The sequence below is a fragment of the Mesoplodon bidens genome (assembly GCF_964165515.1).
Source record: "Mesoplodon bidens genome assembly, chromosome: 11".
NCBI classification, from domain to species: Eukaryota; Metazoa; Chordata; class Mammalia; order Artiodactyla; family Ziphiidae; genus Mesoplodon; species Mesoplodon bidens.
The window spans coordinates 13,860,026-13,881,309 of NC_138167.1; the positions used below are offsets into that span (position 1 = coordinate 13,860,026).

At 35.9% G+C, this 21,284-nt stretch overlaps 1 protein-coding gene across 1 annotated transcript in view; it reads left to right on the forward strand.

The window, feature by feature from the left end:
* PIK3C2G (phosphatidylinositol-4-phosphate 3-kinase catalytic subunit type 2 gamma) overlaps window positions 1-21,284 on the forward strand; it is a gene marked incomplete at its 5' end in the record, with an annotated part of 318,729 nt that overhangs the window by 50,405 nt on the left and 247,040 nt on the right. The window contains 6 exon segments of the mRNA XM_081248761.1: window positions 1,801-1,849; window positions 1,852-1,859; window positions 5,828-5,950; window positions 9,967-10,000; window positions 12,565-12,603; window positions 15,551-15,749. Coding sequence (XP_081104887.1) covers window positions 1,801-1,849; window positions 1,852-1,859; window positions 5,828-5,950; window positions 9,967-10,000; window positions 12,565-12,603; window positions 15,551-15,749 — 452 coding nt within the window.

Genomic DNA, 21,284 nt, shown 5'->3' on the forward strand with positions numbered 1-21,284 from the left:
TTGACCTATCTTCAATTTCACTGATACTTTCCTTAGCTGTGCTCAATCTGCTGATGAGTTCATTGAAAGAATTCCCCATCTCTAATACCAAATATATTTTTATATTTCTATGGTTTTCATTTGACTCTTGTATATAGTTTCCATATCTCTGCTGAAATTCCCCACATGTTCATGCGTGTCATCCACATTTTCCACTAGATCCTGTAACATGCTAATCATAGTTACTAAAAGTCCTTGTCTGATTGTTCTAACGTCTGGGTTATATATTCTGTTATGCTTTTATTATGTAAAGTTGATAAATCTAGTCAAGATTTGAGCTTTGTGTTTTGTTGTTACTATCATTATCGTCAGGGCACAACAGGCTTCAAACTCCTCCAGTGACTAGTTACTATTACCTGTACTTATATAGGGGGCCTGCAGTACTAGCGTCTTTTTCTCTGTTCCTGCTTCACCCTCAGCTTTCAACAGTCCCTGATTGTCTATGCCGCAGAGAAGATCTCTTGCAATACTTCTTTGTCTCTCCCCTAGCAGTGCTTTGCTCTTGTCTATTATTCAAAATAGACTCATTTTTGTAGTAGGGTAAAGGAAGTTCTGTAGTAATGATCAACCACAGCCTTAGGCAGACTGTTTTTGAGCCTCAAGATGGGAACTTTCTTAGCATTTCTGCCTCAAGATTGGAACTTTCTGGCAGCCAAACTGTCCCTTATATCTGCACATAGTCTTGCACAGGAGTTTTCTGCCCCTCCTCCGTGGTTTCTGAGTGCTGATTGGTATCCATGTAGGATCCTGGACTCAAGACAGGTCTCCTGCCCCTACCCCAGGAGCAAAAGGTTTTTGCTTCTACCATTCTCTCATCAGCAAAGGATCTTAACCCATGTCCTACCTCTCCCCCAGAAAGGTTTTGCTTTTGCTCCCCTGCTCAAAAAGCAAGAGGATTTTGCCAGGGCTCAGGGTCACAGAGGATTTCTATCTCTTCTAGTATCATCATTTTTTCTAATATCATAAACCAGTAACTTAGAGCTTTTGCTTCTTATGAGAGAAAGATCTACAGAATGAGGCCTTTCATACCTCTCACCCAGAAAGCTGATCACCTCCTACATACTGCACTGCTGAATGGACCTTCAGCTTCCTGCACTGTCTTCATTATTTCCTCTGAACAACTGGTAGGTGTCCAGAAAAGAGCTTACAAATGATTGTTAACTCACCTTGTGTCTTGGACTCCCAGATATTCCAAACTGACGTGCTTACTCTAGCCTTTAAGAATTTTTAAAATTTTGGCTGATTTATTCTCACCCTCGTATATAGTGGCTGCCTAGTTCTCCTGTGCTCTACCAAAGGTCAAATGTGTGCTGCATCTCCCCTTACCACTATTTGGAATTCAGTATACTTGTTCACCTTTTGACCTCAGATCTCTAGTGGGGTCAGCAAAAATTATGATTTTTGTATATTATCTGCCTTTTTTCATTGTTACAGTGGCTCCAAAGTTCTACATTTTAAGCTGAAATGAAAATCCAAAGACTATTCTTAATCTTTAAGGAGCAGTTTGTAATAGCATTATTGAACCTGGAATAAAAATAATTCTAAATTCTCAATTTGTCTCTAAATTCATTAACTGAATTTGATAATTTTCAGTATGTAAACAGAAAAAGAAATTCATTAAGATTTATATAAAACTTGGAAAATGGCAAGCTGTTACGTGGCTGTTTTCAACACATATTACTTTGGTCTCCATCACACCTAAATGAAGGGAATGAGGTAGCAGGGGAACCTTATACTCTTTCATTTTGTTTTGTTTTCCAGAAAGATGCAGATAAGAAAAGTTTGTTACCAATCTTCACCAATGTTCAAAATATTTAAAAAATATGCTAATATCTGAAGTATTAGAATGCTGCTCCTTCAGACTCTATGACATGTCAAATATTTCTAAGATATGCCTGGAATATAGCACATAAAACAACATCACAGCATTATTATCAGTTTTCATTAACCCACAGAGTTAGAAAGAATTTAGAGGTAGTCTAGCCCAAACTCCTATTTAATGCAAAAATTTCCTATAAACATTCCTGATTGCTTGCATACTTATAATGTGGAAGAACTCTCTACTCACAGGGCAGCCTACTCAATTTTTGGAAGAAATAATTTTTACAAAAATTATTGAGCCAAAATGTCTCTAAATTTGCAACCATTTGTTCTAATTTATCATTCCAGAGGTACTTACAGTAAATCTAATCCCCTTTTCAGCTGAAAGATCATCATATACTTGAAAGTGATTATGTTTCCTTTTTCTTCTTTTTTTCCAAACTGAAATTTCCTAGTACCATCAACTATCTTTCCTTTATGCCCGTTAAACTGTAGTTTTATGGCTTATGCCTCAGAATTCTGTGTGCCCCAACTGGACCCATACTTCCTCCTCCATCATCTAAATATTAAATGTTCTGAACTGTTATATACCCAGGTTTCCATTTTTCTTTCCTCTATCTATATTCTCCTGGACAATCAAATCGGCCAGGTATCACCCCTATGAAAATAATTCCCAAATCTAGCTTTGATATCTCTTGAAATCAGGCACTAATCCTGTATTTTGTGTCTGTAGAATATCTCATATGATGGATCAGCCATCCTAGGATTTGTAAATTTTAGGCTGATTATTCCCCACCAAACATGATGTATGTGTATGTGTGGGTAGGTGTGTGCACACATGTATGTATATTTGTGGGGGAAACCTCATGGTTTGGGGTCAGAAAAGTTCTGCATTTGCTTTTGCTTGAGTCCAAAATAGTAACAACATTCTGGCACTATTTCTAGCATAACTTCCTGCTAAGGGTAGTGTAAATTAATACTCCACAACTACATATAACACGATTTATCAGGTAATCATTTTCCTCATTCAAAGCCCCAGGGTAGAGAGAGGATTCCTCAAAAGTTCTTTTTATCAGTAGGCATTGTTTTTCTTCTCCCACCTTTTGCAGGTGACAATCTATCCAGTGTCAGGGGTTTATTCAGGGATCTCAGCTCCAGGTCTGCCCCTTCCCTACCTCAACCAACTGGTTTAGGTCTAAAATTTCACTTGTCCCACTGTAAGTGGTAAACACCAATCTCTAAGCCTGCTGACATTTTCTTCAGGCCACTGACATATCAATGTTGAAGCTACTGCTCAGGCTTTAAGCTCCCTCCTTAAATTTCTGTCAGCCAGAGATTTATCCTATCTTTGTTTGGGGCTAAAGTTTGGATTTACATTTTTTTCTGTGGTTCAGCTAATGTTTATGTGAGCACACACTGTGTGTGTGTGTGTGTGTGTGTGTGTGTGTGTGTAAGGTGTCTATGTTTTCTCAGTCCAACAATTGCTAGAGCTAGAACCCCACTGCATTTCGGATGAAGGCTGAATCAACTTGGTTGTCCCACTGGCAACTCAAGCTCTGTGTATCAAAAAATACATGCATCACAGTTCCACCAAAACTCTTCCCATTTTGCCTGTGTTTCCTGCCATAATTAATGGCACTCTGTCTTTTGGTTTTCCGAGTATGAAGTTTTGGAATTATCTTAAATCCAGTCTTCCTGTTGGTGCTCAATCCAATTAATCATCAAGCTAATTCTACAACTGCAGTATTTCACTTAACATAATCTAGCAAACTCAGTGACTCAAAAATGAAATAGATATTTATCTTTCAGAATTTTTATGTAGATCCAATGAGATAAAGAGATCAGATAAGAAGCACTGCAAGACTGCAGTAAGAGATGGAGCAAATTAGCTGAGTGACCCAAGTCAACCCAGCATTTGTACTTTAGTAATATTTTATGGATTCCTACAAATTCACATATATTACATATCTACTAAGAATATACGAATGAAAACTAAACTCAGCACCTAATATATACCTCTCTCATAGTTTTAATGATTTTTAAATTTTCATCTTATTTGTTATCTGGGCACGTACAGTGTCTGATTTCTCTTATAAACTGAAAAGTCTGTGTGAATGGATAAAAAGGAATTAATTAAAAATGAATTAACTAAAATTAGCCATTATTCTCTGCCAGGCACCTTTTATATTTTACCTTACTTAATTTTACAGCAAACCAAAAATCAATTATTATTGTTCCAATTTTACAGAAGAGGGAATTCAGGCCCATGGAAGTTGAATAATTTGATAATGGTCCTAGGTAGAAATGGGGCAGAATCAGGATTTTATCACACATAACCTTATTGCAGAGCTGGAAACAGTTTCCTATGCTGTTGTGAATGAGTATATTAACATTATATTAATAATTGTGTTGCTCTCTTTGGGGAAAGCCCTATTTGTTAATAGTTCAGTCTCAAATGTGGTACTCAACACTAAACTCCAGTTCAGATTATATATATGTGCTGAGCTCTAACTTTCTGGTTATGGAGAGTACACATCTTCTCATTTAATTTAATAATAAAGTAGCTCTTCTGGCAGCCATGTCACAATGTTGACTCATTGAATTCACACATAAATAAAACAACTGAGCTTTTTCCACATGAATTACTCATAAATTTTTCTTCCCATGTTATAACTGAGCAGCTGTATTTTCTTAATCTGTGAAAGATTTAAAATGAAACCCAATTAAGTTCATTTCTTTTTACTTTTAGCTAATTAATCAAGTCTGTTGACAATTCTGGAGTCCTGATTGTGTCTTTCAAAGTATTAGCCATTCTTCGTACGCTCTGTCATCAGTTTTCAGTGTTTATAAAATCTTATAAAAGGTACTGACAACATATTAAAAAGTTTTGATTTTTCCACAAAAGACACAAAATGATGTTCCTTAAATATAATACCTGTTTTCTGTCTTTATATTGATAATGTTTTGCTGAGAAAATGATCTAGAATAAGTAGAGTTAAATTCTTTTTGTGTTATGAATTCATATCTTTGTGTAAAAAAAAGGAAAAATATTTTTCCACCTCTTTTGAAATAAACTCCATTTTGAAATCCTCCATTGGAATGACTGTGATTCTGGAATTGATAGAGCTGATGTGTTTTGAAAAGCCAACATCATTAATGATACATATAAAATACATTAAAATATTATAGAGTGAAAGGTGATTAGCACAGGATTAAAGAAGAAAGGATACTTCTCAACATAGTTACTGGTAAAACACAAAAAAAGAATAAGGACAAAATAAGGCATTTTTTAAAATGAAAGCTAATTTAATAACATGTGAAAGCTGAGAAATAAAAAATAAAACAATGAAAAGCTCTTAGAACTGTGACCACAAAATCTGTGTATAACTATCTTAAGCAAAGCCAGCAATTTTGATTTCAAGAATAGCTGGTCATTACTGTAGACCATACTTGTCATCAGTGATTTCTTTGAAACATCAGTTGCTTAAAAGACAATAAAATCAAATGATTACCAAACACCCCAACACCAAACTTCATTGTCCCAAATTTGTTCTGAACTCAGATTTTTAATAATTTTGCCCTCCTATATCCTGCTTACAAACACAGGTACATTGTGAAACTCTACATAGGTCTGCCATCAGTTGTCTTGCTTTCAAAGTATTTTGCGGGAGCCACAGACTTTCAATCTCTCTCTCTATCTCTCTCTCTCTCCCCCTCCCTCCCATTTTATATCAGATAATGTTAAATTAGAGTTGATATATATAAAATACTAATAGTCCTACTTTCCAGCATTTACTTAATGCAAATTATGGCTTAGGCCACAGGATAACCAGTCTTGAGAACACTTTACATGGAAACAACCACATTGTATTCCATTTCCTCTTCCTGTAAAGAGAGGTAGTTTAAAGATAAATTAGTGTCCCCTTGATTGCAATAAATTGTAAGATGTCAATCTTTTCATCTACAGCAAAATCTGGATAATATTATTGAAGATGTTAAAAATATATGCATTGTTCTGGGATGTGTGGAGACCAAACAAATTACAGATGCTGTAAATGAACTAAATCTTATTCTTCAGGGAAAAGCAGAGGTAAATACACTCATTTATTACACAGTAATTATTTTAAACCTAAGTTCAATAATTAATTAAGGAGAGTGAAAGACTTTTGACTAACTAGTATATATGTGGTGTGTGAGTGTGTGTGGGTACAAGTACATTTCAATCATTTGCGGGTAATGCAAACTTAATTCTATTATACCAAAAGGATTTAATTAAATTAAAAGGAAATTTCTTATACCTTTGAAGTGTAACGACAATATAACCTTCAAGTGAGACTGAAATCAACTCTACAATCCTACCTAGATGAATATGCTTATACAATAATATTCACAGGCAAGCGTTTGTATAGTCTATTAATGGCTCTCATGCACACCAGAGTATGCAGATGTAAGCACCCATGCTTGCATGGACAAGCACATATGCAGGAAAGAAGAGATCAGTTCCTGTGGTGTTTTCTGCTGAATCTTCAAGCACACTGCTTCTATGATCTCACATTCTGTGATGATTTCCTGGTTTTTCAGTTTAAAAAATGAGTATTATGTGATTGTTTTTTTAAATCTCAGAAATATGATGTAGATTACGTGTGATTATTGCCCGAGAAAAAGATTAGGACATCTGGTTACAACAAATCATTCAATCTTGTTATTAGTTTAGCACGTGATAAAGCCAAAAGATATGATGCTGCTGATAATAATAATAACTAATACTTGATAGTGCATTGCAATAACAGTTTCATTTACATATTACTTCATTTCACTTAATTTTTATTTTATTTCAATTCATCCTCACAGCAATACCTTGAAGCTGGTATTTTAAAGTTCATTTTAGTATTAAAATCTGATGCTTAGAGTGCTTGTGTACAGAGGATTAATAAGTGGCAAAACAGAGATTTGAATCCAGGCCTCTATACACACTCCAGTACATATGAAACTTCATGAGAGAGTGACTGCATTCATTCATTATCTGGATGGATAGGAACAGCAGAGATTATATTACCTTGAATGTTACAGCCTTGAAATTTCAAAAAGATAGATTTAGAAAGTAGACAATTATACTAATATATATAAATCACCATGCTTACTTTTTCAAATAGATGACTGATAAAAATCAGTAATTTCTTAATGTTGGACTTCCTATGTCTTATTATAATTAGAACTGTGGGTTTTTGCAATTAGATGTAATAATGAATATAGAAATTTAAATACCTTATTTGCATTACATGAACAGTGACAGTGATAACTAAGGAGCAAAAGAGTTATACCACCAGAAGATTCTCCAACACTGGAAGTTAAGCCAGGATACCAAGGCAGTGAGAATTAACTTTCAACAAGGCATTCGTTTCTCTTAGATTATCACATTTTGGAGATATTTCAAATACCCAGAGCTGATTATAAGACACAAAGAGCATAGGGTCACACAAAGATGATTTGAATTCAAGATCTACAACTTTCTAGATGAATATCCTTTGGAAAATTAATTCATTTCTCTAAGCTTCAGTTTTCCTCATCTCTAAAACAAAAAAGAAAACAGAATTTGAAGGGTTCTTGTGAATATTAGAAATAACGTTAATAAAGGGGGCAGATGATAGTGCATCTTGAATGAGAATCATTATTACTGGAAGTTGTAGGGATGATGCTGGTGGTAGTTTTTTAGACTCTTCCTCATGAGGACAAGATGAAAGTTTTAATTCACACAAGCACCACTTAGGACCCTCTTATCTCAGGGCCATTGGTTACAGCCAGCTTCACAACAAATATGAGCCTCTGCTAGAGTAGGAGACCAGATGTATGAATGTGGACACATGTCTTTCCATCTGTTAAGACCACTTGGTTGTTCTTCAATTTTTATGTCCTGCTCTTGGTGAATCAGTAGAAACAAACTGATCAAAGAAGGAGGAAAATCCAGTTTTAGGATGAAGCACTTCAAATGCTGTTAAACTAGTACTAGCTATAAAAAGCTTTACCTTTAAACATTCATTTTCTGAAACTCCCTAAAAACTTCCTAAAAGAATGAAAATGACAATTTTCTCAGAAATATCAAACTTTCAATATATCTGAAGCCAAAAGAATCCTTCAAGGAGAAACTAAGTATTGATATTTCCTAGGAAAGCTATGAACAATTATAATTATCAAGGGAAGCTCATATTCACATTTCACATTTCTTATATACTTATGAGCAGTAAATTGTATGTGATTATTCATGCATAGAAATGAAGAAAAAAGTTGACAATTAATAGTTTTATTCCATATATGTTAATGGCCAAAGTAAATAGTTCAATATCTCCAAATAAATGTCTACTCCAGATTCTACTTATTTTGAGGACACTTTAAAAATTCACATATCTCACATCATTCAGATTTTTTCTCCATCCTATCTTAACTATAGGCCCACCTATATAAGAAAATTGGCACGAATAATAAGTACCTTTTACAGAATTTGTGCATTAACCAACTGTGGCTAATAATGCCAAAGTAGTTCAATCTATCCACCCACCATAAACCTAAGATTAAAGAAATACTGAGAAATATGTCTTCTGCCAACAAACTCAAAATTCAGAAGCTTTCCTTTTTCTTGGCTGCATTTTTTTGGTCAACTAGCAAGAGACTATTTCCTGACATACATGGAAGTAATTAAGTATTTAATAAATGTAAGTTTTGGCAAAATGAAAAATTGTATCACAAATGCAGTTGTACTCTGTCTACTGCGTGCTCCCACTCGGCACTGTAAACAATTTTCCATCCTTCAGAATTATATTCCAGAAGCTCACATATTTCCACTAAATACACAATAAATGAACTACAAAATAAAAAATACAGTCTTATGCATTGTGCTGTAGGTGGATGTCATGGTGATCTTAAAATACAAGTTTACATTTCTGAATAAACTGAATTCTAGTTAAGTCATGCTGACATGTTTAATAGTCTTACCCACATGGCTGGGGTAAAGACCTTATGTGTAGTTGTTAAGCCCAGTGGTTGAAACTATGCTCAGATGAAATATTTTACCTAAGAGAAATGCTTCTGAAAAGGTTCATGGGAATGATGCTTTTAAGTGAAAAGTTGTATGTAAATTTAATTACATTCTAAACACTACAGAAGTGTTTTCTCTCTAAAAGGAATACTATAGCAAGTTCTTTGTTGCAGTAAAATGATTATTCCCTAGTTTATTTGTTTGAAAATCCAGCTTTTCATTAATTGGATTTCCTTAAAAGCAAACTTGTCAAAGCAAAATATTTAAAAAAATGTAGTGTCAATTAAAATGGATCTTATTAGAAAACTGAATTTGCTTTTGAGCTGAAACGTCATTTCTAATGAACCTGTGAATCACCTACCTTATATAGTTTTCATGATAATAAAGTTATAACAGGTAAATCCTAAACCACTAAAGTAATTCCAGGCCTACAATAAACATAAACAAACAAGCAAACAAATAAAACCACCAAGCTAATGTATATGAACTTAAATGACAACAAAAATTTCAGACAGTATTTTTTTTAAATTCAGGATATGATCTCAAGTGCTTGACTATCATTTTTTTTTAATCCTAAGAAATAAAGGAAACTATATAGTGAATCTGTATGATTTTGCACCCTTCCATCCAGCCTTCTTTCTGTGCTGCCCAAAGCTTGTATCTGAAGTGACAGCTAAAATAAGAACTGGACACACTAAACAAAGAGAATTACAAATCTTTTATATTAAAAGTTTAGTCACTGTTGTGGAAGGGGGATTGAGTTTAGGCTATATCTATAGAACTATTCTAATAATACTAAAAAAAGGCTGAGCTTATGCTAAAGATTTCTTCTTTTTTTTTTCTGAATCAAATAACCTAGATTGCTGATTACAACAGTCAGAAGGCTTTTCTTTCATTTTACAATTTAGATTTCCTCTGTTTAGTAAGCAACATTGATATATGACACCAAGAAATACATTTTCTTTTTATCATGCCAGAGAAATTTCTGTATGTAGATTTTGGATATTAATGGTTTGGTTTCCCAAATTTGTGTTCTGAATAACAAGTGTATCTTTGGACCTGTTTTTCTTTTTCAGAATTTTCATCAAAATTCAGAAACTTCAGCAAAAGGTAAAACACACATGCATACTAAACAAATTATAAAACCAAAAATAATTTATATTTTTCAATTTTTCTCCAAATATTATAACACACACCAAAAAAATACTTTTGAGGGAAAAAATGCTTTGTTAAAACTTTATTTACTGATGGAAGTGATTATTCTGCAAGTGAATAAAAATCCACACTCCCTAAACTTTTGGCCTGAGGTTTTTTAAAAATAGGGAAAGTCAAGAGAGCTATAAAAATTAAAGGAATACTGAAAATATCCTTACAACAATTCCAAGAAACTATAAAATTTTATTTAGCTAATTATATTTTAAAGTAAGAGAAGTCAGAAATGCAGCAGATGTCTTTCTTCAAAGTCACAAATTTCAAATTTAAATTCAAGTTCTATTTGAAAGACCAATTTAACATAACAGGTAGGAGGATTTGGTGCTGGAATAATTAGTATTCACAGAAGCTCTGAGCCTACAAAACTGCCAAGCCACAGGAGGACTTTGCCTCTGTAGAAAAGAGCAGACTGTGACCGTGTGGTGAACAGTGTGGTGTAGAGGAATCAGGCAGAACTGGTTTTGAATTCCCACTCTGCCCACTTTTTGACTCTGCTCGTAAAGAAGTAAACTCTTTGATCCTCAGTCTTCCTAGTATGCATAAAAGATAGGATAGTATGTAAAGTGCAGGGTGTGGTCAGGGTTGTTCTTGTTTGCACAGGCAGATGGTATTTGGCTTATGAACACTTATGATTATCTTTAAGGAAATGGTCTGATTCACAGATGTTCAACTAACACCCTTGGATTCAAAGGTGACAGTGAAGCACAAATGATAACCCCAATCTGCCCTCCACACCCTTAGTGGTTTTCAGTAGAAAGTTATGTACAGAGCGATACCCCCTCAACTCTATTCCCACCACTCTAAAGAAGACATTCAATTACATGGGAAGAACTCCCCCACTTCACATCATAGAGGAAAATGGGACAGCAAAGGATATGGGACAAAAAAACCTGTGCTAATGCAAAAATCTAGGCATTCATAAAACTCCAGAACACCACAGAATAAGGGGAGAGATAGACACCCCCTAACAATGTTTCTAACACAGAGTCCAAGCCAAAGTGCGGAGTGAACAAGCTGGAGGTATGCCTATATGAAACTGGCCCTTTCTTCCTTTCTATTAGGAATCCTGGAATAAAATCTCCTCATCCCATGTTCCTCAGGGGTTGGGATATGAGATCTCACAAAACTGCACAGAAATGTTCCCAGGGACTTATATTCTATGCTAAGTCATCACAGAGAAGGAATTAATTCTACGGATTAAAAATTCCCATCAACAGCTCTCATAAGCTTTTGATAAATCAGAATTCTCATTCTGCAAGATAAATATTTTTTTTCTAATATTTTATTATGTAGAAGCACCTTACAGCAGTTTATGGAACCGAAAGGAAGAGTTTGCTGAAATGACAGCAAAATGAAATGAACATTTGCCAGCATATACACGCAGTTGCTTTCTATTCGGGTACTCTGAAATAAAAGTCTAGAACACTCTTTACACAAAATGTTGATCCAACAATAAGCCACTATTATTGATGATTCTTATACTTAATATTCTTATTGATTAACCTCAATATACCTTGAAGCTGACAGGTTTGATCATACCTGTGCTCTACACCAGTGGTGAACAAATCTGGCATGCTGACTGTTCATGTGAACAAAGTTTTTTTTGGAACATGAAAAAAAACCCAGATTTTAATGCAGACCATGTCTGCAAGGAAAGTACAGCCTTCATTGGACACAAGAAGCATTGGACATAGGATGTGACAAACAGTAATGCTACAGAGACCATTTTCCTTTCAAATGTACACTAGAATAAAGTCATGTACTCTTACCCCTTCATTTCCCAAAAAACCAAAACAGATTCTAATTAATGCATCTTAATTGCCTATATATTGTCATTGTTTCTTTATTTCCTGATAACTATAACTCTTTTCTCATTGCAAAATCAGGTGTGATAAATATTTCTCCATATTTCACCACGAAGCCCAGTACTTTGAGTCCTTAATACATTTCTGATGATATCTGAAATGCATTTTTCACCCAGAGTTCTGGAAGTAAAGCATAATGCATAAGCACACATCCCTATACTACCTCAAAGAAGCAAATTATAACCTAAAGTTGTATTTCAGCACAAAAAGTAAAGAGTAGAGTTTGAGTAATTATCCAAATAATTAAGATTCTCCAAAATGTGTGCTGGAGCTTGAATTAATGAGATCTCTCACTCAAGTTCATGATTTGTGTATTCATTTGCACAAGATTGGGAATTATTAATGAGAAGTTTGTGCTTCCTGCTTCAGAGTACCAACAGCACAATCTGGGGACTGGAGAAACAAGATGTTTCTATAAATTTATAATTCTCTGCCTCCTGTTGTTCAGGAGAATCCCTGTTGGTTGGCCTCCAGAGTTTGAGGAGGCCTCTTTAAAGACTATTTTTATGCTGCTTTACTCTGCTGTTTCATTAATTGCTACTGCTGATTTCTCAGAGAATTTTAATTACAGCTCTTTCACTCTGCTTGTCACCCCAGGCTGTTTCAACAAAGGACACAATTTTAGAAATACAGCAAATAGGGAAAATTTGGCCATCTCATGAATATTGTACAAATTTATAATAACTGTGTTGAACAACAACAATATGTTTAATTAGGGGCAGAGCTACTGAGGGACAGGATGTAGGAAGAAGCTCCATGCTGAAGCTGGCCTTTTTCCTGAGTATCCAAACGCCTGGGCACTGGAACACTGCAGACTGTTGGAGGAAACATCAAGTTCTTCCTACTATTTTCTTTTCAAACCAACTAGGAACCAAAAAGCAATTTATGCTTGTAAACTACTTACGAGAAAGTGCACGTGTTTGAAAAAACAGCAGTACTGTGTGACTTGACACTGAACATGACTACGCCAAATCTGTGACCTGTTCCGTTCCTAATCTTAATGGACATTTCTGTTTCTATAACTTAAAATATGAAAACCTTTAAATATGGTACAGTGAATAAACACATTATGTGAATTAGAAAAAAAAACAATAGATCTTAAGAACGTAAGTTTTAAGGATGTGCTTACTTGTTCTCTCAACGTCTCCTCAGCTTCCCAGGGCTCGGCCACCTCGCTCTCCTGGGCTGTGGCCCCCGGGGGACTCGGAGCTGCCCGTGGCCCAGCTTCCCGAGGGGTTGGGAGTGGGGCAGGTCGGGGCGGCGGAGCACCGCCCCGGGCCTGGCGTCGAGGACCCCACCTGGGAAAGGTGAGCACCACTAACCCTGCTCAACCTGTGGAAGAAGAGCCTGCAATCTGGAGAAGAAGCACTGGTGTTCAGGCTGGACCACTACGAAGCCAAGGCCACGCGGCACATCCTCCTCATCAGACACTCCCAGTACCACGCAGACGCCTCCCTGGAAAGAACCACGCTCTGACCCCCCGAGTCGTGAACCGGAAGTACTAACTGGCCTGGGACTCACAAGCTTGGAGTTGAAGTTTAATAAAATCGTCTGTCCGTCTGTGACCAGCGCTATAGAAACCTCCAACATCATCAGCTAACACCTGGCAGGCGTCTGGAACTTCAGCACAGCCCTGCTGGGGGGAAGGCGGCCCGTTGAAGCCGACCCGCCCGGGTCTCGCGGGAAACGGAGGCTGTGCGGAATCACGAGACTGAGCTCGGATGCAGGCCGACTTCTGGAGCTGCATCCGTGGGCGGACGGCGAGCATCTTCAGCCGCCACACCTAGAGCGGGCGCGGCCGTTCCCTCCACAGGCGGGCCCCGCGCATCCCTCCGCCTCGGCCGCATCACCCACCCGGTGGTCCCGCCCGAAGGCCGAGGAGCTGTCCGGACGCTCGGGGACACGGGCTTCAGGCCTCCGGACCGAAGGCGTGCCCTCTGAGGGCCGCCTCGAGAGGCCGCTCTCCTCCTCAGCCCTGCGCCCAGCTACCTGCGTGGGAGCCGCCGATGACACGGTTTCTCCCCTCTGACTTCCCCGCATGGGCTGTACTGCCGTTTCGTTTCATTTCTCCAGGACAAGGCGTCGGAAAAGTAGAAATATCTAAAATTCGGCATATCGGTACATATTTCTGGCCCAGGATGGAAAAGGGAACGTTCAGGTCGTATCTTTGGCAGGGTTTTCTGCGTCACTCTCATCTAACAAGACGCACCTGTGGGGTTTAAAGAGGCCTTTTTGGGGGGATTGGACGAGGCCTGAGGAGCCTTGCGACCCCCGACCCTCGAGACCTCGTCAGCAAAGTCAGGCACGGGTGACTCAGGAGCAAGAGGGCGCCAGAGCTTCCATTCATGACACTTCGCTTTATACATTCACCTAAGACCCTTTGTCACTTAAATATGTGTCAAAGATTTTCCTCTTCTAAGTTAAAAAAATAATTTTAAAATATAATTTTTATATTTGAGATTATTCATTTAACTTCTAAAACATTATAGTTGAATATTAAAAATAATTACAAGTCGTGAGGGTTATTATGATTATCGTCCTTCACTCATTCACTACTGCATACAAAATACCAGCAGTGAGTGTTATTCACTGGCCCCATTAAGAACCTGACAGTGAATCCTACCCCAGGATGACGTTCATCACCCTCATAACCTTCTCCATTGTCATGGCGCCATCTTTCCTGATTTGGATCAGAGTCCACCAGTTCTGCCTGGTCCATTTCATCAGCCTCTTCTGCTTCCTTCCCTTCAGAGAGGAGTTTTTCCAGCAAAGCGTCTATTGGGAGAGAGAACACCATTCTCAGAAAAATTTACCTTAAATTCGATGATTAAGGGACACTTTTCATGTGCTCTACAGTAAATCGGCATGCCTTCATTTAGCAGACGCTTGGAAACTCCTGGCCTCTGTACTTAAACAACTTTCTTCATTTTTTTTTCCTCCATGACAAGTCACTTCTGGGAATAATCAATAGACTCCCTTTAAATAACTAATGGTAAAACTCAAGTAAGGCTTTGATTTTGAAGAAATGTAGTAAATATCATAAATCTTTCACTTTAAACTTATTTCAGATCCCAGCCATGTACTAATACCATTCTCTTTTTATAGCAGCACAATGTATATGATTAGTGTTCAGTTAATGGCAAACATCATAGCATAATCAAACTTATTATAATTAATTTTTTAGATGGAGTTTGTTTAAAGTACTTATAAGCCATGTAGATAACATGTTCCTTGTCTGAAAATTAATTCTAAACTATAATAATCTAAAGCAAAAATATTGCAAATTACAGTTGATCAGAATGCCAAATTAATAACCCAAAACTCTGATTTGTGATTAACGGTTGTGCTTCCCAAATTTCTGCAACTAAAGATATGAAAGCTTATTAACTATCTATACTACTAGCAGCTAACCCAGGCTGCATACAGAGGCACAGATGGCTAATTGGCTTCAGTTAGTAGAGGGTCATTTAAAATAAATTTTCTTTAAATTTTGTTATAAAAATTTTCAAAGCTGTAACAGATGGTTTTATGATAAATATTGCCCTTCACAGATGACCTGATTTCTATCCCTTTCCTCACCTAGGTTTGATAGAAAGAGTGACAACTGAACTATCTACCTCCATCTACCACCTAATTGATATGTATTGCAGCAGCTTTTATGCAGATTTCCAGCCTCTAAATGCACCTGTGCATAGTGTTTCCTGTGTAAATCTGGGGCTCCATTCCCACCTTAGCTTCACAGTGTATGCAGCTCACAATATTCCAGAGACCTGGGTGCACAGGTAAGTAATGATGAGTTTTTTGCAAAAGGGTTAATTAATTTTGTGTAGCTTCTAATTGAGTATAATTTGCCTTGTTCTTATTTGCAGGAGCAAATATTTTATTTTGAAATTTAATCAGCATGGATTTATCCATATTCTTAAAATCATTTACAACTTTATCTCCAGTGCACATTCCTTTTCCCTCAAGTCTTCTCCCATTCTCCATGTTAAAAATAACTGCATGTTGTCCATGTATCATTATGGAAACAGAAAATGCTCATCCTACTTAGTGATTGCCTTAAATTTTTCATTTTTTATGTTTGAGTTTAAATGAATAATGCCAATTAACACAGAGCAAGATAGCACACACACAGGGTGATGGAGAGTATTTAAAAATAGAAAAAAAGTGACTTTGATCCCTATCAAGTTGTGAGCAGTAAATATTTTGTGAGATTAGTACATTGATAAAGTGGGAATTAGCCAAGAGTTATTTGAGTTACAATAGAAATTAACCACATTTATGCATGGAACATTGCCAGATTTTAGGTTGACTCTGTTATATAGTATTTTCTTGAACAACATAATTAGAGTAATATTATAATAATTATTTTAAATTCCTTATGGATTAAATCTATAAGAAAATACTGATTAAATCAGTTAAAGTTAATAAGAGAATAGTAATTTTCTAATGGATTTATTGTACCCACTGCATTTAGCATCTCAAAGAAAGGCTAAAAGAAACAATTTTAGAAAAAAGAGAAATAATTTTTATCTTGGACTGTATTTTTGCAAATAACAACTGTATGAATATTTATAGAGTTAATTATAAAGGAAATTTTACCTTCATATGCAAAAAAGAAAAACTCTATCATCTATCTGTCTCACATATGCATTTCTTTAAAACCCATGGGAAAATTGTCTTATGCTTTTTCTTAATTTTATGAAGAATTTTAAGAGGCTGATGTATAATCTAACAAATTGCCACTCTAATGAATGTTCTCATATTTTTTAAATAATTACTATATCCTTATTAATTTTAATTCACATGGAAAAACTATGTAGCCAGATAAATACAGATAAAGCAATATGCATAGAGCATGTATTCAGTATTTATACATGGTGGGAAATTTAGTTCTGTTTATTTTTTCTATTGTTTTTCTATTTTCTGTTTTATTTATTTCACATAATCTTTATTATTTTCTTTCTTCTTTTAGCTTTGGGCTGAGTTTGTTCTTCTTTTTCTACTTCTTTGAGTATAAATTTAGGTTATTGTGATCTCTTTTTTAAAATTTTTTATTTTTTTAATTTTATTCTGTTTTTAAAAATTTTTTATTAAAGTATAGTTGATTTACAATGGTTTGTTAGTTTCTGCTGTACAGCAAAGTGAATGAATTATACATATATGTATATCCACTGTTTTTTAGATTATTTTCCCATATAGGTCATTACAGAGTATTGACAAGAGTTCCCTGTGCTATACAGTAGGTCCTTATTAGTTATCTATTTTATATATAGTAGTGTGTATATGCCAATCTCAATCTCCCAACTTATCCCTCCCCTTCCGAAGCTTTCCCCCCGATAACCATAAGTTTGTTTTCTACATCTGTGACTCTATTTGTTTTGTAAATAAGTTCATTTGTACCATTTTTTTAGATTCCACATATAAGCGATATCATATGATATTTGTCTTTCTCTGTCTGACTTACTTCACTCAGTATGACAATCTCTAAATCCATCCATGTTGGTGCAAATGGCATTATTTCGTTCTTTTTTTATGGCTGAGTAATATTCATTGTATATATGTACCACATCTTCTTTATCCATTCATCTGTCAATGGACATTTAGGTTGCTTCCATGTCCTGGCTATTGTAAACAGTGCTACAATGAACATTGGGGTGCATGTATCTTTTCAAATTATGGTTTTGTCTGGATATATGCCCAGGAGTGGAATTGCAGGATAATATGGTAGCTCTATTTTTAATTTTTTAAGGAACTACCATACTGTTCTCCATAGTGGCTGTGCCAATTTACATTCCCAACAATATTCCCTTTTCTCCACACCCTCTCCAGCACTTACTGTTTGTAGATTTTTTGGTGACGGCCATTCTGATTGGTGTGAGGTGATACCTCATTGTAGTTTTGATTTGATCTTTCTTCTTTTAATGTAGGCATTTATTGCTTTAAACTTCTTTTTTTAGTACTGCTTTTGCTGTATCTCCTAAGTTTTGGTATGGTGTGTGTTCATTTTCATATCTCAAGATATTTTCTAATTTCCTTTTTGATTTCTGTTTGACCCATTAGTTGTTCAAAAGTATTCATTTACTTATTCATCTCACTTATGTGGAATCTAAAAAACAAAACAAAACAAAATGAAAACATACTCTCAGAGAACAAGTGGTTGCCAGAAGGGAGGGGTGGGGATGGGGGTGAAATAGGTGAGGGGGTTAAGTGGCATAAGCCTCCAATTATATAATAAATAAGTCACTGGGATGTAATATACAGCATAAGGAATATGATCAATAACATTGTAATAACTTTTTTACCCATACAGATGGTTACTCAACTTATTATGGTCATCATTTCATAATGTATGCAAATATCAGATCATTATATATTACACCTGTAACTTAACATAATATTGTGCAACTATATTTCAATAAAATAAAAAAGAGAAACTAAAAAGTGTTAATTCCCATTAATTGGAGAATTTTCCAATTTTCTTTCTGCTACTGATTTCTACTTTTATTTTATTGTGTTCAGAAAATATACTTGGCATGATTTCAATTTTCTCACATTTGTTAAGACTTGTTTTGTGACCTATTTTGTAATCCATGTTCACTCGAGAAGAATGTGTATTGCCCTAAGCTTGGGTGGAATGTTCTATAAATATTTGTTAGGTTCATTTGGGCTATAGTATTATTCAAACCCTCTGTTTCTTTATTGGGCTTCTGTCTGTTTGTTCTATTCATTATAACCAATATTGAGATCTTCTGTTATTATTGTGTTGTTGTCTATTTCTCCTTTTCATTCTGTCAATGTTTGCTTAATATATTTGCTTCAATTTGGAGTGCATGTATATTTACAACTGTTGTATCCTCTTGATGAGTTGACCCCTTTATCATTATATAATGTCCTTGTCAGTTGTGACAGTTTTAAAGTCTATTTTGTCTTATATAAGTATGGCCACTGCTGCTCTCTTTTGATTACCATTTACATAGAATATCTTTTTCTGTCCTTTCACTTTCAGGTGTGTCCTTAAATCTAAAGTACATCTCTTGTAGACAGCATATGGTTGGATCTTGTTTTCTAATTCATTCAGTTATGCTATGTCTTCTGATTGTAGAATTTAGTGTATATTTAATGTAATTAATGATAGGACTTTCTATTGCCATTTTTTCATTGTTTTCTATCTTGTAGCATTTTTGTCCCTCTTTTCCTCTCTTGCCATTTCCCTTTGTGTTCTTTTGAGTTTTTGTAATGGCATACTTCAATTCCTTTCTTATTTCTTTTGTTTATCTTCTATAGGTAGTTGTTTTCTTTGTGGTGACCATGGGCCTCACATAAAACATCTTATATTTAAAACACTGTTTTAAGCTGATAACAACTTCAATCAACTATAAAAACTCTATTCTTTTCTTCTCCCCTCACCACACTTTATGTTACTGATAACACAAATGGCATCTTCTTATATTTTATATATTTTTATAATTAAAGTTTTTCCATACTTTGTCCATTATATTCTATCCAGAGTTAAAAGTTGTTCATGTACCACCATTACAGGCTTACAGTATTCTGTATTTGTCTGTATATTTTCCTTTACCAGTAAGCTTTTATACTTTCATATGCTTTCGTGTTGCTGTCTAGCATCCTTTCATTTCAACTTGAAGGACTCCCTTTAGCATTTCATGTAAGTCAGGTCTAGTGCTGATGAACTCCCTCAGCTTTTTACCTGAGGAAATATTTATTTCTCCTTCATTTCTGAAGGACAGCTTTGCCAGATATAATTATATGTTTTCCTTTCAGAACTTTGAATATATCATTTCCACTCCATCTGGCCTTTAAGGTTTCTGCTGAGAAATCTGCTGAAAAACTGATGAGATCTCTTATGTGGCAGATCGCTTTTCTCTTGCTGCTTTCAAAATTCTCTCTCTGTCTTTGACTTTTGATGTTTGATTTTAATGCGTTTTAGTGTGGTCTTCTTTGGGCTCATCCTAGTTTGGTCTGTTGGGCTTCTTGAAACTGAGTGTCCATTTCCTTCCCCACAATTAATAAGTTTTCAGCCATTATTTCTTCATATTAGCTTTCTGCCTCTTTCAGTTGTTTCCTCCTGGGACTCATATAACGTGTATATTTGTCCTGTGTCTCCCATAAGTCCCTTAGACTTTCTTCACTCTTCTTCATTTTTTTTCTTTTTGTTTCCCTAACTGAATAATTTCAAATACCTATCTTTGAGCTCACTGATTTTTTTCTTCTGCTTGATCAAGTCTGCCCTTGAACCTCTCTACTGATTTTTTTTCAATTCAGTTATTGTATTCTTCAGCTCCAAAATTTCTGTGTGGTTCTTTTTAATATGTTTATCTCTTTGTTGATGTTCTCATTTTGTTATATATAAAATTCTTTGTCAGGTAGTTCACATACTTCCATTTCTTTAAGATTAGTTTCTGGAGATTTATTTTGTTCCTTTGCTTGGGCCATGTTTTCCTCTTTCTTCGTATACCTTGTTTTACTTTGTATTGGGATTTGAGCGTTTGAAAAAAACAGCTACCTCTCCCAGTCTTTATGGAGTGGTTTCATACAGGGGAAGAATGTTACCAATCAGTCCAGCTAGAGATTTGGGGGTCCTTTCAAATCTTTTCTGTAGATGCATATTCCCTGGGCTTCTGTGTGTAAATTCCCAATCAGAGAGGTTTTTCTTCTTTCTTCAAGATGTTAAATTTCTTGTTTCGTCTACGGTTGGCCTGTGGTACTGCTGGTTCTTTGGTGCTCCATAAGCTGCCCAGCTCTTTTTTGTTCTCAGTTGCTCCCTGGCATCCAGATTAAGCCAGGTCCCATCAGTGCTCTGTTGCGTAAGACATAAACCAGTTCCTCATACAGCCCCCTGAAAAAGCCAAAATGTTGGATGCACACTACACTTTCCCTGCTCCCCTCTCTTCCTGCCAATGCAGAGACCATCAAGCTGCATCAGCCTCTGTCTGTTGCCCCACATATCCTCTGGAGTGGCAGCAAGCCTCCCAGCTCTTCTTTGTTCTCCTAAGTCCATGGTCCCCAGACATCTAGAGTATATCATACCCTGTCAGCATTCTGAGACAGAAACCAGTCCCTCAGGCAGCACCCCCCAAAAAATCTGCAACATTGGAATCATAATCCAAATCTTTCCCAAGGGAGAAGCTGGAAGTTGGGGGTTTTCTCCTATTCATTTTGCACCGAGCTGGGGGGAAGTGGTGAGTGAGTTTGTGCTAGTTCAAACCATTGTCTTTGTTCTCAGAGTCCTCCAAACTGGCACCCATTCCTATTCTGCACTTAGATTCAGCAAGAGAGAAACCAGTCCCTTGGAT